The sequence below is a fragment of the Ambystoma mexicanum genome, chromosome 2q (genome assembly GCF_040938575.1).
Source record: "Ambystoma mexicanum isolate Mex_15411 chromosome 2q, UKY_AmexF1_1, whole genome shotgun sequence".
NCBI classification, from domain to species: domain Eukaryota; kingdom Metazoa; phylum Chordata; class Amphibia; order Caudata; family Ambystomatidae; genus Ambystoma; species Ambystoma mexicanum.
The window spans coordinates 1,101,156,508-1,101,177,794 of NC_090924.1; the positions used below are offsets into that span (position 1 = coordinate 1,101,156,508).

Below are 21,287 nucleotides of genomic sequence, written 5' to 3' on the forward strand. Positions count from 1 at the left end.
TTTGCTCTGGAGATAGATTTATCTACAAGCTGAGGAGCCCCCCCTGATGCGTTTTTGTAGCATTGAATTTTGTTTCCAAAGGGAAATGTATTCATTTTTATGACTGCCTTCTGCTCACTTTACATGCTGGGGCTGCAGCTTTCTCTGCAGTCATTTCTTTGTGATGTGCATCTTTCTTCAAAGAAGACTTACTTTGATTCGAGAGATGATGTTCAGTCAGTGCTCACAAATATCTCTGATGTACTTCCTAGATTCTAGAGAATGGCTATTTTGTTAAAACATGGATGGGGAGCTTGTCTTGTAAAGATCAAGTGCTATAGAAGTAAAATGTGTGTGTTGTATAGATTTACCTACAAACCTGCCTGCCTTTCCTAGTGTTAAGCATTGTATTGCCATCATTATTCGCTACTCTTAAAAGGAGCTTAAGATGATGACCAGGGTGGGTTTGCATAGCCTCTTGGGCATCATAGTTGTAACTGAAGGACCTGAAAGAGATGTTTCTAGTTTTACCAGTCACCAAAGTGTCCCGCAAACATTATGTTTGTTTTCTACAAAAGGTAACAACATACTAGAACCAGTGCTGCAGTTAAGCACCCGATTTTAATACTGTGCACACAATTTTTATTAATTACACTTATAGAAAGAGTTAGTTACAATGTTTACTCATAGTATATTGTATAAAACCTGCAAACCTTTTCTCTTTTCTTATAGGAAAATACATGCAAATGATGACCATCCTCAAACCAATTGCTTTTGATGTAATTCACTGTATGTCTCAGCTATTTGATTACTATTTGTATGCTGTGTATACGTTCTTTGGTCGAAATGATACGGTAAGTTAATGTTATTATTTTTTTAGGTGGCTGTGTTTTAGATGAAGTAATGAAGTAATACATTTTTAATAAAATAGATTTCTAATGTATTGTGTCCTCCCGTGGATTCCTCATCTTAGAAATATCCATATCCTGCTTTGCAGTGTCAGAAAATATTTCGGCAGCAGGGGGGCGCTATGTGGCACCGAGTCGAGGTCCCTCGATGGTTACCATTCCCATGCCCGGACGTGACCTCAATGATAGTATGAATAGCACACACTACACCTGTTGCCTCAGTTTGGGTTTTCTGCATGCATAGCATGAGTATGGACATCAAGAGTTGTACGGACTGTGATTTGAAGTTATCGGTCACTGAGTCACACAAGAGTTGTCTCTGGTGCCTTGTTGTGAAAATTAGGTCATCGAGTGTGGCTCCTGCCAAACGATGACCAGCAAGATCTAAAGGAGAGAAGATCTAAACTCACCCTGGGTCGGTTGGTCTCCAAGTCTCCGTCTTCCACATCTTTCAAAAAGAAAGTCTTCCAAAGAGAGAAGCTCCACTTCTGGAGCTAAGTCTCCCGGAATGCCCAAGAAACGATCTCGACATTCCAAACGATCAAGATCCAGGAGTGATTCCTGTCACTCTTTCTCTTCATCGTCTAAGAAGAAGTCGAAGAAACAAGGTCATCGTTCCTCATCTTCGCCGATCAAGCATCAGTTACATTTTCCTGATAAGACTGCTTCTGTGACCGAATTTGCAAAGGCCAGAGAAAAGATAATGTATGTCTTTTCGAAGGAGGCCCCTCCTGGTCAATCAAAAGAGCCAACAGAGGCTGTCGGATCCACAGCGTCTTGCAAGGCCGGCAGGGAATCCAGCAAGGCTTTGACCCGCGGACCCAAGTGCCTGAGTCTGAAGACCTCAGGGATGTCGTCTTGCGTAACGTCGACCACAGAGACTTCATCAAAGCAAAAAGCTTCTGTGACTTCCCACTCTACGGAGTCGCAGTTCAAGGGCCCTTCGATGTCAACGTCGACCTCAGAGATGAGTTTTAAACCCAAATCTAAGACTGATTTCTTATGGTCCTTTGGGTCCATCTTTGAGGAAGAGGAGGAAGAAGATGACATTGTACCCTCTGGGTATGAACGTTTTGGAACTCCCAATTTTCCTGAGAAATTGATCTCGGACTAATCCCGGTTTGAAAACCTAACCACATGTCTGAAAGAAACCAGTGGTCTGGATACCTCTCCTGAGGTGGAATTTGACACTCAAGACACACACTCTCACCCTAATGCTCCCATATACAATGGTCATGAATAGGGTGATTGAGTATTTGGGTTGGGGGCATCCTGCTGAGGACATTACTGAGGATGACCATATAGCCATTTTGAATTGAGGCCTTCCTAAGGAGCCTGAGCTGCCCATCAGCCTATGCTGGAGAAGAGGTACAGGTCTTCTTCTGTTCACCCTGACTTCCTCTCCAGGCACCTTTCACTCGAACGTTTGGTGGCCCACACAGATACTTTCACCACAAAGGCTGCAGCTTATCTTACCATCCCCTCGGGTAGTGACAGTAAGAAATATGATGCGCTGGCTAAGAGGGTATTTTCTGCTGGATGCAATGGCACTGAAAGACATTAATGCATCTTGTGTTCTGGAACAATACACCTATACATTATTGGATGTAATTTCTCAGGCGCCAGAAAACATTCCCGAAGGGGAGATGAGAGATGGTTTTAACAATCTTATCAGTGATGGCATGGAGGCTCCCTCCCAGTCCCTTCAATCAGGCCATGATGCGTCCGACTGCATCAGCCGGTGTATGGGCTTGAGTGAGGTAGTAAGAAGATTTGCATGGTTTGGCAAGTCTGGGTTTGCCCCATTATCCAATCAAGGCTCCTAAACATGCCCTTCTATGGCTCCAATCTTTTCCAAACAAAGGCAGATGAAAGCTAGGAAATGCTACTGCAAAATCTTTAGGGGAAACCATCCGCCAGCTTGTAGAGGGCGTTCCTTTCTTTTTTACTCTTTTGGCCAAAGAGGAAAAGGTCAGGCTACCAAGAGACGACAAAGGATGTTCATATGTTCCCCCAGAGGCAGTGGAGGAAAAACTGCTTAGCAACCACCTCCTTGCTGTCCTCTGCCACAGCCCGTGCCCCAAAACCTTTCCGAACACTGTGATGAATCCCTCACTGAAACCCTACCTAGAGTCTCCTCCTGGTGTCCAGGGAAAGACAGTTGCTTGCTTATCCCAACCCTTGGGGTGGTGTACTGCAGGAGGATCAACTTGAAGGAGGCAGGCCGCAGGGTGGTAGGAAGATTCCCATGGGATGAGAGACAGTATTTTTCCCTGAAAAGGAAGAACCTTGTATGCAGCAGTGTGTTTTGTGGAGTCGAGACCTCAGCACTCTTTCTTTTCTGTCTCCCGAACTCTGCATTAAGGAAGAGGCGGACCTATCCATCATAAACCCTGCACACCACGAAGCACAGCTGTGTGCAGAAGTGTATTTTGTCGAGTTGAGACGCCAGCACTCTTTATTTTCTGTCTCCCGAATGCAGCATCAAGGTGGAGGTGGACCTTATCCCTCATAAACCTTGTGCACTGTGGAGCGCATCAGTGTGCAGCAGTGTGTTTTGTGTTTGGTGGAGGGTGAGAGGGTTCGGCGAAGCAGTGGCTCCAACTAAGGCTCTGTAAGTGGTAAGAAACAGACACTTCTTTCTGTATATAAAGAGTCTGTTGGATTATTACTTGGTGAAAGTACGTGGAATTGAATCAAAAGTTTGCTGCTTCAAAGTTGGGGAGTCTGGATCAGTAGTGAGATCCTTAGCCCCTCTTGCGGTGCTAACCTTTATAAGCAACACTACCAATACTAGTTCTCTGTTTCCCCTATGGCAGCCGCTCTACATACCAAAAACTGAGGACCGGAGTACTTGCGAATTCCCAATGTGTAATTCGGAGATGAGGGACTACTAAACCTGCATACAGAGGGCTCAAACTTGACTTCTACGGCTCTGGGTTCCAATCTAGTCAAGGATATGGGCAATAACTTGCTCCCATTGCAGCCTACGAGTTCTGACCTGTGCTCACCTCCGCCTTAAACAGATTCCGACGTTGAGGTCTTTACAGTCGGAAGACATTGATTTTTATATCTCTTTCAATAGTTCCCAATAATAGAATGGTTGCATATTTGCATTCAACAATTATCTCGAAAATGGTATGGGAACAGCTTTTTAATTTAACAATGCTGGGCTTTGCACTGCATGAGTTGAAAACCGTGGAGGAAGCAAAGATTTTTGATTCCTTCCCTGTGTAGGGAAAATTGGGGGTTGAGGTAACTACTAAAAATAAGAATCTAGGCTCTGCATCCTCTTCTGTTGCTATAGCCCAGCTTTCTAGTATTTTTAAAGAGGGTCAGGTTTGTTCCTGGATATATGTGGCGCTTAAGTCCTTTTCTGAGATAAGACATGGCTTGACCCAACCCTAACCTTGCATCTATTAAGAAACTGTTATGGTATGTTTGTGGATTTAATAACTTTAAAAAGATGTTTGCACCTCGGATCTGATTAGAAAGGTGAACATTCTTTTCTTGCAGGAAACAATTAACATTTTGCTCTTTGATCTCAGGGGGTATAGTACCTTTACCTCTCTGGCCACTCGAGTCGACAAGGGTCGACCGAGTGGAGGACAGCCATAGACAGTGCCTTGAACCTGCAAACGAAGGTGTTTCACTCTGTCGTGGCAGCTATGGCAGTATTGCTCACTGACAATTTTACAAGGTCTCATATTACTGGCCAATGTTGATTGGAATCCTGCAAGACAAAATATGGTAGTTTTTCAGCAGTTCAGATATTTGAATCCTGGCTAGTAGGGTGAAGAGAACATGCTATAATTGTAGGTGGTGACTTCAATTCTAACTGCACACAGGGGGCTAGATTAAATTTAGCTAGTGCCTTCCCCCATGTCTCCCAAACTAGCTCCATTAGGGGGGCTGTTTGGGACTCCTTCATGGTTGATTGAGAATTTACTCAACCAGAGGTTCAACATCAGGGCACACGTTACCTATTTACATGGCACATGGGAATGACTTGCTCTTGGATTGATAATTTCTTTGTCTCTCAGCAATTCATTTTAAAAAGTGAGCCTCTTAACATTCACGATCCTCTGTTAGGGGATCATTTGATGATATATTTCGATTTCATCTTTCGACACTTCGTACATGAATGGAATCCGTCCATCACGTGGCTGTCTTTAGATAGAAGAGGTCTTTCAGTAAGATGGAATGAAAAACAGTCTCTAAAATACATGCAGCTCTTGGAGGTTGCAGTGGTTGAAGCTAGTGGGAAGGCAGAGTGGTGGTGTCAACCCTGTGGAACATTGGCAGACTGGTATCTGATTGTGATGGCATGTATAAAATATTTGACTTGGAAGGATGAGGATTCAAATAAAATGTGTACTTCTCATCGGTATGATGCAAGAATTGCCAACTAAAAGAGAGAAAAACGTAGTAGTATTAAACATCTAAAAAGGAGAGGGTAACCGCCCATTGAGTACCTAACTAATAAAAGATTGATCTGCCAATGCCACAATAATTTCCTAATCTCAATACAATATGAGGTTTACATGAACGATAATTATTCCATTTTGAAACATCTTTTGTGTAGGAATTTGTGGCAAATCTGGTTTTGTGTAAATCAATTGGTAGGTGGGGTTAAAGCACACATGGATTGTCCTATCTCAGAGCCAGATTCAGTGAACTTCATTAATCTAAAATTCCATCTACCCAACGAGTTCTGTGGACAAGATGACCCCACGGAGGGACCGATTGAGCCTGAGCTATGCACATGGTTAGAGGAGGATCTGCTATGGGCTATTGTTAAATTGAAACCATCTAGGGCTCCAGGCCCGACGATTTACCACCTTTTGTCTGGATGCAGGCTTCCATCCTGTGGGTGGATAAAACCTTGCTTTGATTATATTTTTAAGACACATAGGATTCCGCCACCATGGCCCAAGTCTGTCGTCATACCGATACATAAGAAAGGGGCCAATGGACATGCACATGGTTAGAGGAGGATCTGCTATGGGCTATTGTTAAATTGAAACCATCTAGGGCTCCAGGCCCAACGATTTACCACCTTTTGTCTGGATGCAGGCTTCCATCCTGTGGGTGGATAAAACCTTGCATTGATTATATTTTTAAGACACATAGGATTCCGCCACCATGGCCCAAGTCTGTCGTCATACCGATACATAAAAAAGGGGCCAAAGATAATCCATCTATCAACCTATTGCGCTCATAGATGCCATAAGCAAGGTCTTTGCAATTCTTATTCTAAGGGATCTTAATCAGGTAATGCAACAATTACCATCTTGTCTCGTTTTCAGGTAGGCTTTCGGCAGACTATGGGAACCCCTCTTAATGCAACTATCTTGGCACATTTACTCTAGACGATTAGGCGGGAGGGAGTGTGACCAATTTATTTGGCCTCACTGGATATGTCTTGTGCCTTTGACCGTGTTGTGCGTTCCGTCCTGTGGTCAAAGATGCTCTCTGTAATGTCCCCCTAAAACTGGTACAACTAATCGCCCTACTACATACCAATTCCTCACTTAAGATTAGAATCACCCTGGAAGGTTCTATGACTAGGTCAATTCCTTCTCACCTTGGACTTAGACAGGGATGCATCCTATATCTCCAACTCTTTTTAATATCTATGTGAGTGACATTGAGGAACTATGGAAGGTGAATAATATGATCCCAGTTAGGCTGCCTCATATGAGGATGCATTGGCTGGTGTTTTTCCAATGACTTAATTTTCTTTGATAGGACCCCAATGGGCTTAGAGGATAAGTTGAATCAGAGAGGGCGCTAGAGAGCCATCCAAGATGGCAGCTCTCTAACGAGCTGCGCACTGAGCCCCGAATAAATCCTGAAAAGAAAGTGCTTCCCACAAGCATACACCCCTTCCACCAACGATACATGCTATAGAAGACCCCGAGACACCTGAGAAGCTCTAAAAGCAGCCAGCTACAGCTCGTGGGTACAGCCGCCCGCCATCAACTCAACGGACGCAGGGAGAGGTGGAGGAGGGACTGCAAACCAACGACAGCACCGGGCAGCCCCGACCCATGAGCTGGGCACCGGTCGCCGTTGCCTTGGCGGTCGTGGTGAGAAGTGGAGTGGGGGCCGCAGCCCGACGAGAGCACTGAGCGGCTCTGAGACCAGAGCTGGATGCCAGGCAGGCCCTTGCCAGCGGGCTGGCCCCATTGCGGCCGTGGATGGTGCCGGCCTGATCCACGGGACCCCCTCCCCCAGAAACTAACGGGCGGTAAACCCCTACTAACTCTGCAAATATGCATGGACTGCACCAACACCCCCAGGAACACTGCACGCCTCCATACTTCATGCTGCCACCGCAGTAGGGCATCCACTCCAAAAAAGAAATGAGCAACGTCCAGTCCATAGCTCCCTGACAACAGCAGACAACTGCGAACCTCCAACACACCAAACCCCACGGAAAAGTGATCACCAACAGACCCTACAAAAATCTTAAAACCTAGCCTGGAGAGAAAGCAGGACGCTGCCTCCCACGCGGCTCCCTACCAAAAATTAAGGATATAACACCCATCAAAACACCTACCAGGCCCAGATAACCACCGGCCACAAGACTGATCTGTCCTGACGCACGAGAACTGGGCTACCTTCCAGAGGGACTCTGTGCACACGGTCGGCGGCACCCCCCTACCGCGCAGTCAAACCATACCTGGATACCATCCTGCTCACCGCCTAGAAGATTCCCTCACCTCCCTATCGACCCCACACAACCGCAGCAAAGGCGGCAACAGCAGTATGGGAAAGACAGACAAGTCTCAACAGAAACTGATCTGTGAGGCTGAGGCTATAGCGAAGAACCCCAAGCAGCCAAACAAAGAACACGCCCCGGCTTCAGACATGGACTATGACAATAAGCAGGCACATCCCTCAACTTTCGATATAAAAGAAATCCTCTTTGACCTCAAGGCAGGAATAGGCAATCTGGGCTCCAAGATCGACACTCTCTCATCCAAGGTGGATCAAATCCAACACTGCCTTGATAAGCATGGTGAAAGACTAGACACTGTCGAGCAGAGAGACTCTGACCTAGAAGACAATACCACCTCATTGTCGACCAAGCTCCAGATGAAAGAAATAGCTGCCAAAAAGGAAGATTTAGAAGGGTCCAGCCGCCGAAATAATATCAGACTGGTAAGAGTGAGAGAACAACAAGCCCTGTCAAAGATGGAGGACTTCGTGGAACAGCTTTGCAAAGGCATTTTCGGACCACCTGCATTCTCCCCACTGTTTGTCGTAGAAAGAGCACACAGACTACTGGCCAACCGTCCGATCCCAGGGGCAGCACCCCGTCCCATCATTGCAAAAATACTAAATTTCAGAGACCGCGACCTGATACTCAAGCAGGCAATGGAGAAAGGCGACATCCAATACGATGGTGACAAAATACAGATCTTCCCAGACTTCTCGCCAGCGGTGCAAGCATCGCACAGAGCCTTTGGAGGGGTAAAAAGGTGCCTTCGTAAGGAGCAAATGCAATACTCAATGCTATTCCCGGCTAAACTGTGCATCCTCCATGCAGAGAAAACACAGTTCTTTCTGTCCCCCGAAGAGGCCAACTCCTTCCTTGATAACATCGGCTGCCGCCAACTAAGAGACCTTCCAAAACCGCAAAGAAGAAAAAGAAACAGGGGGGGACCTCCTTGAAAACAGACCAATGGAAACACCATGCATACTAATAGACTCGCGAGAAGGAAGCACAAGCACACGATCCGTAGCATATACGTCGGGGCCAGTAGCTCTTGGAGGGCACCAGCGCCACAAGCACAGCACTGTTTGCTATAGTTGTATTAAAGGGGCGGGGGTTTACTTTGGGCGGATTGGGAGTTGCCCGACAGGGGGGGAGAAGGGGAAGGGCCCCAAGTTGGGGAAAGAGTACCCAGTTAAAACAAGTTAGTTACTCAGAACATGCACCAACCACTGCCAAGTTATCCCACACCTGACCCCTACTAAAATCAACAGACCAACGTCTACCACACGACAACTTAACCCAACATCAATCACCAAGGCGGCAAATCCAAGACAATATATGGCCAAAGACGGCCGCCTAAAACTACGAAACAAGTCAATCCAAAACCACGCAGCTAAAACAACGAAAGTAACCCAGACAAATTCAGACTAGCCACATGGAACATTAAAGGAGCCAAAATGAGGAAAATAACACAATACCTGCATCGACAAAAAATCGATGTGGCCTTCATCCAGGAGGCACATCTGCGCCCTTCCTCAGAAAACCACTGGGCAGGGGGCGCTGTTGCGCACAAGAAAAATGGCCGCTTGATTTCAGAGCTCCTGCTCCACCGTAATATCCTGCGCTAATCTATCAATTCCGAGGCTGTTTGGGAGGCCGGAAAACTGGACTTGCTACTACCCAGGATCGCTGAGATATGCCCGAGTGAACATCCGTCGACGCTCAGCACTGTGACGGCCCGACGCACAGAACCAGGTTGATTCACCCGATTGCCGTGGATGCGGAGGGGCTGTGGGCTGCAGGGGGGAGGAGCCTGCGGTGGCGGTTGACGCCTGGCCCAAACATACGGCTCCTATCTTTGATACGCTTGGAGGACGGCAGCGCCTGGTGCCTTCCTGGGGTACCTGTGCTTGATCGGGCCCCCAACTGAGGACTGCTGTGAACGCCCGTCACCCTCCCCAGATGATGCGCTTGGCGGTGATCCTGCGGTGTTCCTGGCTGACTTGGTGGGCACCTCGGCTCACTGACTGCGAGACGGTGAACACGCGAGAAACCAAGTAAGATACTATGGGATGCGGGGGTGAGGTTTGACGGGCGCTACCCGGCTGTGTGTTAATCTCCTGCCCATACCGCTGCCCGGCCTAGCGGCTGGAGCGTTCCTGCATTCTGGTGGCTGCGGTGGGCGACCTATGCCGGCACACACAAGGATTGGGGCGAATAGAACCGCGTGCCGGTTGGCGCGGATTCGTTGTTGAAGAGACACTAACACCCAAGTTCTCACGATCCATTTAACATTGATGAACCACAAGCAATACAATATCCTGACCTGAGGCATACTATAAAGCCCGGAACCAACGGCTGTGGGGTTCTGACCCCCGTGGTGTACGCACGCGGTTCGACTGGCCTGAAGTGACATTACTGGTCAATCCAGGAAGCACACTTGAACTTTAAGCAGGAAAACACCTCTGATTGTGCACTGAGGAGGCCATAATAACATCCAACGTCTACTACACCACCTCCTCTTAAACATCTGAAGACACACAGACATGGCTCTGCAGCACTTTGGCATCAAAAGGGAGAGTTAAAGGCTGTGAGATAATGCAACTGAAACATTACGTGCGTGGGAGGACGCAATTCACTTGTGGCCGATACGCTCTGGATTCCTAAGACTTGGTTAAGGTCGCAGACATATTTATATCCCCAGCCATTGCATGTCGATCAAGACACAGGGTGAGGGGCGAACATCTACAGAAATCATTGCCCTAAAACATCGATAGAAGTTGTTAGGCAGAAACCTGTGTAGTTCCCTCTGGGACCACTGCAAAAGATTTAGGACTATAGGTGTTTGGCAGTAAACCCACTTGGTAGCAGTCTGTACCACACAGATTCACTTGGTAGCTGTGGCTGAGCAGTCAGACTTCCCTCAAGAAGAGTTAGGCAGCATACAGAATATTCACAATAGGTCAAGAGCACACAATAGAACAAGTAAACACTGACCAGGGCTTGGTGTAAAAGAGATATAATTATTTAATTAAAACCACATCTAGAAAAACACACAGGCACTAATAATAAGCAATTCAAAAACACGGTCACTAAAAGATATACACTCACTTAAAAGAATATTAGACAAGTCTTAAGTAAAGCCCCACTTATTTCCAGACAGCGGTGAGCGCTTTACGTTGATGGCACTCTAATAGTTTGTTTTAAAAAGGGAGAGAAAAGCAGAGAACAAATTGAAACAGATCCCAACACTTTTTCAAGAACACAACAAGGGAGGAAGGCAAAGTAAAACCGTGAAGTTAGAGTTCAAGAGGCCGGATCCACTTTCAGAGGATCCAAACGAAATGTGTCCAAGGTCACACAGTTGCAGTGCACAAAGGTTTTGTAAAGGTTCAAAAAGGAGTTAGACCACAGAAAGGGACCAGTCAAGGGTCAAGGCGGCCAGCCCAGTCCAGAAGGTTAAGGAGTTATTATTACCTTGTAGCAATCTTTAGAAAGGGAGGCCTGGCGGACACGGTACCTTAAAGTGGTGAGAACGCTCCAGCGGGGGCAGTTGTTCCTGGCAGCGGGTGCAAGTCGGTGCTTCATCCGGGGGACGAGAGGATCTCGTCGTGGAGGAAGACAGGAGTCCGTTGCACTGCCAGGGAAGAAACCAGCCGCGGAGTTTCTCAGGTACAAGGAGCGGTCCGGTGTTTGCGGTTCAGTGGTGAGTTGCTATCCGGCTGCCGGCGTGCTTGGCACGGGCAGTTTGACCACAAACCGGGCTGGGGTGCGAAGAAAGAAAGGAAAACTGGTTGTGCCCACCAGTCAGGGGAAGAAGCCTCTCCAGCCGGGAGATCTTCTCTGTCGTCGGGAAGTGGTGAGTCGGTTCTGCAGGGCTCCAACGGTGGTGTCGTCGTGGTAGGTCGGCTCAGCTTCTCCCTCGTCGGATTCTCAGTTCCTGTGGCGACTTCTGAAGTTCCAGTCCCCAAAGCCCTGCTTTTATGCAGAAAACCCCCATTCACTCAGCCTAGCTGTCACTCAAACATGCTAAGTGGTGAGCCGGCCGGCTCGCCACTTGGGCCAATCACACAAGAGTGCGACCTGAGTTACCTAGGTAACTCGGTCCAGGGTGCCTAAACCCCCTCCCACACCCCCTGTGGTACCCAGACAGAGTGGCACCACTTTTGGAGGCTTCTGTGGAGAAGCCCGCCAAAAAAAGTGGAACAAAGGGCTCGACTTGGATTGGAGTCACAGAAGAGAACACAAACACCATTTTGGAATCGAGTCTTGGCAAAAAATACCAACCGGAGAATTAATATTAATTAAATAAACCAGCGGTATGTTCGAGGCTATGAGAATTAAATAATTAAAGTTGGTAGCCTCGAACAATGGGAAAATCCCATAGGAAAATATTTGCGGTCGAATATAAAAAGTAGTTTCCACTGCCACCAGCCAAAACTCGATCAGGTGGGACGGAGATGTGCCCCCTCAACTAACAGACCCCGGGGCAATCGAATTGCCCCGACCAGTACGTCCACAATATGATGGTTTGTACTGGTTTCTGTTAATAATTTGGGACTAGTAAAGCCAATGGTGACTTTACATGCCCTGGGAGGCAGTAGTCAGTCCCACGGTATGGAGTCTATGGTCGGGTGTCACTATGACACCCCTGTGTTACTGCACTGAGGGTGCTGTGTAACACACATAGGAAAAACACATGAGACCCTATGGAGTAAAGGACCCCATAGCCCATAAAACACATTACCAGTGAAAGGAATACTATTAATCATGTCCAAGAGTGGGAGGAAAAGAGTCTCACTCTTGGCAGGAGGAAACAAACAAACCCCCAGAAATCCAGCAAAGCTGCTGGGGGATTCGCTAGGTTTGGAAATTCAGCCAAAAGAGAGAATTCTTCCTAACAGAAGTTCAATTGGGATAGGCACGCTGTCCTGTGCCAACATGGGGGAACCAAATAAAGCAGGCAAAGCATCAAAAACCCCTGGGAGCAAAAAGAAAGGGCCAATGGATACTTATGCCAGTAGTCAAAATCAAACCGTGGCAGTGGAGATGCATCCGGAGACCAATGTAACTGGCGAGCCTGAAGGAGGGGAGCGAGAAGATAAACTGGCAACCCTAATGCAAAATGGGTTCCTGGCAGTAAACATGAAGCTAGATGAGATAGTGGCCACTATAGGCTCCATGAGGGCCAGAATAGATAAAGAGAGCGCACGTGTCACAGAAACTGAAAACAGGATAAGCGCGAATGAGGATACTATTGCTCATCACAGTCGGGACATTACCCATATCAAAGAAACAATAAGCAAGTTGCAAAATAAATGTGAGGATCTTGAATCCAGATCAAGGAGGAACAACGTTCAAGTGGTCGGTGTGGCGGAATCCTTTGGGAAGGGTCAAATGGAGAAACAAATGGAAGAACTGTTCAGATCCTTGTTCGGGTCGGAGGCATTCTCCGAACATTTCCTGGTAGAGAGAGCGCACCGCACACTGGCACCGGTGCCTAAACCAGGTGCACCACCACGTACGATAATTGCGCGTCTCCTCAACTTTAGGGACAGAGACACAATCCTGCGCCTGGCAAGGGAAGCTGGAATACTGCGGTATGAGGAGAACTGCATACATATATACCCAGACTGTTCTGCCGCGGTTCTGGCAAGCAGACGATCATATGAAACAGTCAAGAAGCTCTTAAAAGCACGCCAGATTACATATGCCTTGGTGTTCCCAGCCTAAACGAGGATTCAGCATGCAGGGAGAGCACACCTTTTTGAAAATCCGACTGAAGCCTTGACCTACATAGAGACCTCTATACCCCTTCCTCCCAGAGTGGGCAGACCGGCGCAGAACAGACCCCATCCAGCAGATTAATGACACATGCTAAATGCAGATATGTCTGGGCTATCAGATTCCTTTTTGGTTCGGTGCGAGATTGGCTAACGCTGAAGACGTCCCCATGATCCATTGACAGGTGGTGCGGTGGGAACCAGAATTGACGGTCATGTGAAGCAACATGGCTACCCCTGGAATATTCCACAAGTTGAAGTGGGAACATCGTCAAGTTGGGGGTGATGATGAGGGAGGGAGGGGGGTTGGTTAGAGGGTATGTAATAAGTTGTTGTTGTTGTACAGACTTTTGGTTTGGAACGAGAAATGGGCCCCATTTTACGGTGCCCAGTCCTGAGGTGAGGATGAAGGGAACAGGTTGTTTGTTAATGGTTAAAAAAGTGGTTGCACGGATGCTAGCACTGTCCGCATTATATGAACAATATACTACTGAGATGCGTGATGTCATCGAAACATTTCCCTTTGATGCATTGGTGATGGACTGAAGGTGAAGCTGTTGTCATGGAATGTAAGGGGACTGAATAATCGGTTAAAAACTAAGAAAGTGGGGAATTACATAGCCAGGCATGGTCCCAGATTGTTATTTTACAAGAAACACATATTATGGATACTAACAATGAATACATACTGCCCAAATGGGGTAAGTCGAGGTTTTACACTAATTATTCATCCCAGTCCAGAGGGGTCATTACTCTTATACACCCAAACCTGGGATTCAAACTGGAGGGCCAACAAATTGACCCCCTTGGCAGATATGTTCTGGTGTGGGGTGAGATCACGGGCCAGCAAATGCTACTGGTTAACACGTATGGCCCTAATGTTGATGACCCTGCCTTTTATATGAATATATACCAGTTAATCGCTTCAATTGATGTGCCTACTATATTGTGGGGAGGAGATTTCAATGTTGCCCTTGACCCCAGACTAGATAGATCTAGTACTATCATCAGGTCGCCTAGTAAAACTGTTCTTACTCTGAAACACATTCTACCTCAGATTTCACTTGAAGACGCCTGGCGGGTGCTACACCCGAACATAAGGGGATACACATATTACTCTTCGGTTCATGACTCTGAGTCTAGAATTGACTACTGGTTCATCTCCCCTGCTGTGATCACTGTAGTGAAGATATGCGAAATACTATCCCGCACACTGTCTGATCATTCCCCTGTGGTGATTGAGGTTAAGTTTCACAATTGCCCCAAACCTGTTAAAAGGTGGAGAATGCCGGGAGGGATATTGGGCGACCCTGGGGCTGTGGAGGAGCTGCACGTAGAAATTGCGGAGTTCTTCAGCAACAACATGGGATCGGTTCACAGATACTAGGGGAGCTTGAGGAAGCCTACACTCACACACATAAGACAACACTGGCTGAAATTCAGGCACATCTTCAAGAATTTGGCAAGTTAGCCGCTAGGGAAGTTCAATATATGGCTGCCACGGTCCGCGCCCATAGATATGGCGATAGGAACAAAGCTGGGAGGATACTGTCCAATTTATCAAAACAAGATAGGCAACCTAACCAGATTACAAGCATACAAACACCACGGGGGGAGGTTCTTCTTGGTGAACAAGAGATCAATAGAGAGTTCGCTAAATTCTACCAACAATTAATATAGTAACAAGGATACTAAGACAAACACTGAAATTAAATCATAATTAGAGGCACTGGCGATGCCAAGACTCTCGGAGGAGGCCCGGCTGGCAATGGAACAGCCTGTCACTGCTGAGGAAATCGCTGAAGCGGTTAAAGCATTTGCAACTGGTAAGGCTCCAGGGTCAGACGGATTGGAGGCGGAATTCTACAAGGAGTTCCGCGAGAAACTAGTTCCAGTACTGTTACAGGTGTGGGAGGAAGGCCCCCAGAGCAACATACTACCTCTGTGGATGAGAGAGGCCATAATACCGTACTCCCTAAACCTCGTCGCCCACCGCAGGACATATCCTCCTACAGGCCTCTTTCTCTTATAAACACGGATGCCAAGATATTTGCAAAAGTACTGGCAAATCGGCTTTTACCAGTAGTCCTGACACTTGTCCACCCCAACCAAAACGGGTTTATCCCTTCTAGATCCACGGCCCTCAATCTCCGTAGACTTTTTGGTATTATGACACAAATAGACCCGGGGAGAAATGTAGTGGCCATATCCCTGGATGCCGAAAAGGCCTTTGATTCGGTGTCATGGGCTTATTTGTTGGCGGTATTGGAAGCATTTGGGATAGGCCCGAACTTTATTAGGTATGTGAAATTGTTATACACGGAACCTGGGTCACGGTTGTTGACCAACTGATCCATCTCTCAATTATTCCTGCTGGGGAGGGGCACCAGGCAGGGCTGCCTATTCTCGCCTATAACATTTGCATTGACGATAGAGCCAATGGCAATTGCGATTAGGCTTTGACACTCAGATAATGTGATACATTTGAAAGGCTCTACCCAACTAAGATCCCTATATGCGGATGAGACGCTCTTATATGTTTGTGAGCCAGAAAATAATATTGCACCCATTATGAAGGAGATTCTGGAATTTGGCTGCGACGACCCTTCTTTAATAGACTTCGATCCATGGGGGTAACTTTTCTCTGGAATGGGAAGACTCCAAGAATAGGATGGGAAAAAATGACTGAACCATACTCTTCAGGCGGCATAGCGGCACCTGATTCTTAACTATACTACTACGCTGCCCAAGCCCAATTTGCGAAATACTGGTATGGTGAAACCGATCCCCCCCACGCGTGGAATGAAGAATTTACCAATAACCCCATACACATTATAGAGACACATGTGAGTATAACCCAGTGAGCTGTACGGTTGGAGCATGGAGGGCTATATTTAAAGGACTGGGAGTGGAAACCCCTTATATCCCAGAGGTTCCCCTCTGGAACTACTCGGGCATACCGCCAACACATGATAACAGCCTACAGGAAGCTTGGGATCCCAATGAAGAAATGAAACTGGTGACATGTTCATCAACGGGAAATTTGCGACCATACAAGACGTGATGGGGGCATTGGGCGGGGGACCACTTAAGACACTCCAGTACTATCGCATGAGATCTGTCTGCTTTTCAAAAACACTGGCCACTCTTCCCAGATAAGCCCCCTACACATCCATGTACACTGCTGGTAACGGCCAGAGACACCCTGGGGATTTCCAGACTATTTGTTGCAGTCCAAACACACTCCCCCACGACAAACCCGGTTAAAGACAAATGGGAGAGAGATCTACAGGCCTCCATAGATGATAGAACCTGGGACAGTTATTGTTCGCTTACCAAAAAGGTAACATTGAATGCTGGCCTACGCCTAATCCAGTTTAAAATTTTAAACAGGCTACACTCCAGCCAAAATAGCCAAGTTTACGCTGAATGGGTCCGGGGATTGTCCTAAATGCAGAGCACCTCAGGCGGGTGCATTCCACATGTATTGGGGGTGCCCGATGCTGGCAGCCGTTTGGAAGGAGGTGGCGGATATGCTAGAAGAAATCGCACAGATTCCCCCTGCACTAACCCCACAGAAATACCTGTTTGGAGACATAGGCAAGTGCTCAGAAAAATTCAGGAGCCTGTTCAACGTTTCATGTGCAGTGGCCAAAAATGCATTTTACAACATTGGAAAAGTACTGGACCATCCAGCATGAAACATTTCCTTCAGGAACTGGCATATGTAAACGAAACAGAGGAGCAGTTTGTCCTTACCCGCCCAGCTGCAAATAGGCCTAAAGACATATGGGGCCCCTTCAGAATGTACTTATGTGACATGATTTCTGATGATGACGAAACTATGTAATCTTTAACACTTAAATGAGATATGTATCATATCATTTTTTTTACACTATGTGAACGATGTGATGGTGCTGTGTTTCTTTGTGAACACTAATAAAGAGTTTAAAAAAAAAAGAAAACCACTGGGCAAGAGAGTGGGGGTGCCACAGATACTTTGCCTCTTTTTCTTCTTACGCAAAGGGGTCGCCGTGTTGATCAAAAGAACAACCAACTTCAAGCTGATACGGACCCAAAAAGACTCTGAGGGCAGAACACTGCTGGTCAACGGAACTAGAACTCATGCTGATCAACTCCTACGGCCCCAATATGGACAGCCCTAACAACTTCGATTGGGTGCAGACACACCTTGAATCCAACAGAGAAGCTACAATAATCTGGGGTGGTGACCTCCATACACCGCTCAACCCAAGCAAAGACAAGTCACACAAAACAACGTCTTCACCCTCCAATGCGAGTCTACAAATCGTAGAAATATGTAAAGCCTACAACCTCAGAGACATCTGGAGAAGAAAACACTGGGATTCCCAAGAATACACTTTCTACTCCTGGGTCCACAAATCCAGTTTGAGACTCGACTACATCCTTGTGTCAGCACACAGCAGACTCCACTGGGGCGACTGTCAAATCCTACCCAAATCACTCTCAGACCACTCAGCAGTCACCCTTGAGTGTACTACGTCCCGAAGCATCACCACTAGACTCCAATAGAGGTTCAAACATGGATCTCTCCTAGATCAAGTCTTTGCTGACGAACTATGAACTGAACTAACGACCTTCCTCGAAATAAACCAAGGCCCGGTGTTATCAGCCGGCACACTCTGGGAAACACTAAAGTGCTTCATCAGAGGAGTGAGCCTTGCAAAAGAGAACAGAATCCTAAAGCTAATACGAAGAGAACTGTCTGAAAGTGAGAGTCGTCGGAAAAACGGTCCAACAGTCTCTACTGTCCACAACTGACTCAGACACGCTGGCAGCACTCAAACAATAACTGGATTCCTTCAGAGCGGCAACAGAGAGAGAGAATAAGTTTCTAGCGAGACACCACAAGATTCGTCAATACCGTGAAGGACAGAGGCCCGGAGCACTCCTAGCAAGACTAATCTCAGCAGAAAGGAAACCCACGACAGTTGAATTAGTCGCCGACCAGTCAAGCAACCTTTTATACTCAGAAGAAGATATAGTGGAAACATTTCGCAAGTTCTACCAAAACCTATACGACTCCCACTACAGCATGGATCCCAACGAAATTGAACAGTATCTAAACACAATAGAGCTCTACTGGACAAGCGCCGAACTCCGAGAGCCCCTGAATGCATCTATCACTAAAGAAGAAATCCTAGAAGCAATTAAAGAATTACCAAACACAAAAGTTCCCGGCCCGGACGGCCTAACAGGCGAGTTCTACCAATTCTTCGCTGACCTCCTAGCCCCACTGTTGCTACAAGTATACGAGGAAGCCATAGAAAAAGACCATTTACCACCAACACTCTACATGGCAAACATCATCTTCCTCCTCGCACTGGTATTAGCAGATCAAGCAGGTTCGTCCCAGGCAGAAACACGTCATTTGGCCTGAGAAGGATGTTCGGAGTGATGGGAGCCCTTAAGCCAGAAACTCAAGCAGCAACGGTCTTATTAGACACGGAAAAGCATTCGACTCCGTCGAATGGCCCTTCCTCTTTGCCATACTAAAATGGATGGGCCTCGGCAAGCGATTTATAAAAATGATAGCCCTCCTGTACAAGCGACCAACGTCCAATGTAACACTCGGCAATAGAATCTCGAGTGAAATACACCTGCGAAGATGGACAACACAGGGCTGCCCACTATCGTCACTGCTATTTGCTCTAATTATGGAACCTTTAGCGTCGGAATTCAGGCTATACCATCTGCACAGAGACCTCGCCCTGGGGCCGCACAAATTAGTGGTATCATTGTATGCTGACGACATCGCACTCTTTCTTCTTGACCCCCAGGAAAATCTAAACCTGGTGATGCGGGTGCTGCTTAAATTTGGCAACTTTTCAGGGCTAAAAATTAATAATTCAAAATCAATCATCTTCCCCCTCACCGAAGCAACTAAAGAATTTACAGACGACTTCGGCTTTAAATGGCAACATTAAAAAGTTAGAGACCTGGGCATTCTAATGTTCAGGTCCAGCACCGATATTATGCAAGATAACTACGAAACCACGCTAGACACAATCCAAGGCAAAGTAAACAGATGGAAAACGCTCCCCCTCACACTCTGGGGCAGAGTATCCTGACTAAAATGGTAATCCTCCCCAAATTGCTCTACCTATTCACAAACATCCCCCTACTATTGCCACAATAGTTTCTACATCGAATTAAAACTATGATCCTCGACCTGGTCTGGGCAGGCAAAGTCGCTAGAGTAGCCCACCTCATGATGATCCTTCCCGTAACACAAGGCGGACATCGAGAGCTACTACTGGGCAGCTTAGGCGCAATACCTCAGTCATTGGTATGCAGTACATTTCATCCGACCTCACGTACAGATTGATAGGGCTTTGGCAACCCCCCATCTCCTCCGAGCGATCATCCTCGGCCAAACACAACCACCCTGAACACCGATGAACACCATGTACACGACATACGCAATTTGGAAAAGAATAGCCAAAAGAAGTAGTATCCAGACCAGATACTCCCCTCTCCTTCTAGTTAGAAGCATGCCGGGAATCCCGATCACGTCGGAATAAGTATTCCAGCAATGGACTAAAAAACTACTAGGCTACGGGACCTTTTTCCAGATGGAACATTCCTGTCCTTGCAACAAGCCTGTGAGAAAGGCTGTAATAACGCCTTAGATACTTTTATCTACTACAGGATCCGGCACACCCTGCAAACTGTGATGCCCACCTTTCCACTCCAAACCCCAACCTGGCCACTGCTGCATAGTGTAATACAAACCCAAGGTGAAGGACGACTAGTAGCAAACATCTACAAAGCTCTACTGGCCGAAAAGCCCCACATTGCCCAATGGCCAAAAGAAGATGAAAAGATCCCTAAACACTATGATATCCGGAGAAGATTGGGCATATATATGAAGACTCACTAAAAAAGTGGCAATAAATACGAGATACAAACAGATACACTTTAACTATGTCCAACAAGTGTACTACACCCCAGCAAAATTGCATGCCCAAAGAGCAACGATATCTTCCTCATGCACCCGTTGTGACTACCCAGAAGCAGACTTCGTCCATCTCGCATGGTCATGCCCCGAAATAGCAATGTTCTGGAATGCCGTACTAGAGAAAATATCAGCAATAATCGGGGTACAACTGAGCCACGAACCAATGTTGACCTTGCCCAGTCTGACCAACCAAATACCCGAATACGCCAGGAAATTGGCGAACCTGCTGCTCGTCCTGGCACGCAGACGAATAGCATGCACCTGGGGGAGAGGACCAACACCGAATTTACAACAATGGCTATGAGACGTCACATACTGTCATGACGTTGAATCCAGCTATATAAGGACATTACCCCTCCACGCTCGTCCCCCAGACATCTGGGGCTTGTACATATCATATCTAATGACAACAGATGAAGAAGTACTACCCCAGAGCCCATCCCCAACACAATGCCAGAATGATCCGCCATAGACTGGGGCGACACCGTCAGAGGCTGCACAATAACTAGACATGTAACTTCCTTGAAGACGTGATGGATGTGTTGCTTTCGGCCAGAAGGCCAGCAACAAAAACACTATCCCACTGCTGTGGGAATAGGTTTTGCAGTTGGTGTAGAACTAGAGATATTGATCCTTTCACTTGCAATACACATGCAGTGCTTTCTTTTTTGCTGCACCTCCTAGCCCATCCGGGGCTGCAGGTAGCTACCCCCAAGGGATACGGGGTGCGTTATCAATTTTTAAATGCACACCAGTGCAAGGCTCTTACTTTAAGATGCAGAGTGTCATTCAATTCTTCAGAGGACTGAGAAATGTCTTCCTACCGGTCCCTTTTCTGGTTCCGTCCTGTTATTTGAACTTGGTGCTAACTTTTTTTTGTTTTTTTT

At 46.9% G+C, this 21,287-nt stretch overlaps 1 protein-coding gene across 2 annotated transcripts in view; it reads left to right on the forward strand.

Moving 5' to 3' along the window:
* VPS50 (VPS50 subunit of EARP/GARPII complex) overlaps positions 1 to 21,287 on the forward strand; it is a 2,190,829-nt gene that overhangs the window by 1,742,573 nt on the left and 426,969 nt on the right. For both annotated transcript variants that reach the window (XM_069648466.1, XM_069648467.1), the window contains one exon: positions 712 to 833. In XM_069648466.1, coding sequence (XP_069504567.1) covers positions 712 to 833 — 122 coding nt within the window. The remainder of the gene's footprint in view (positions 1 to 711; positions 834 to 21,287) is intronic.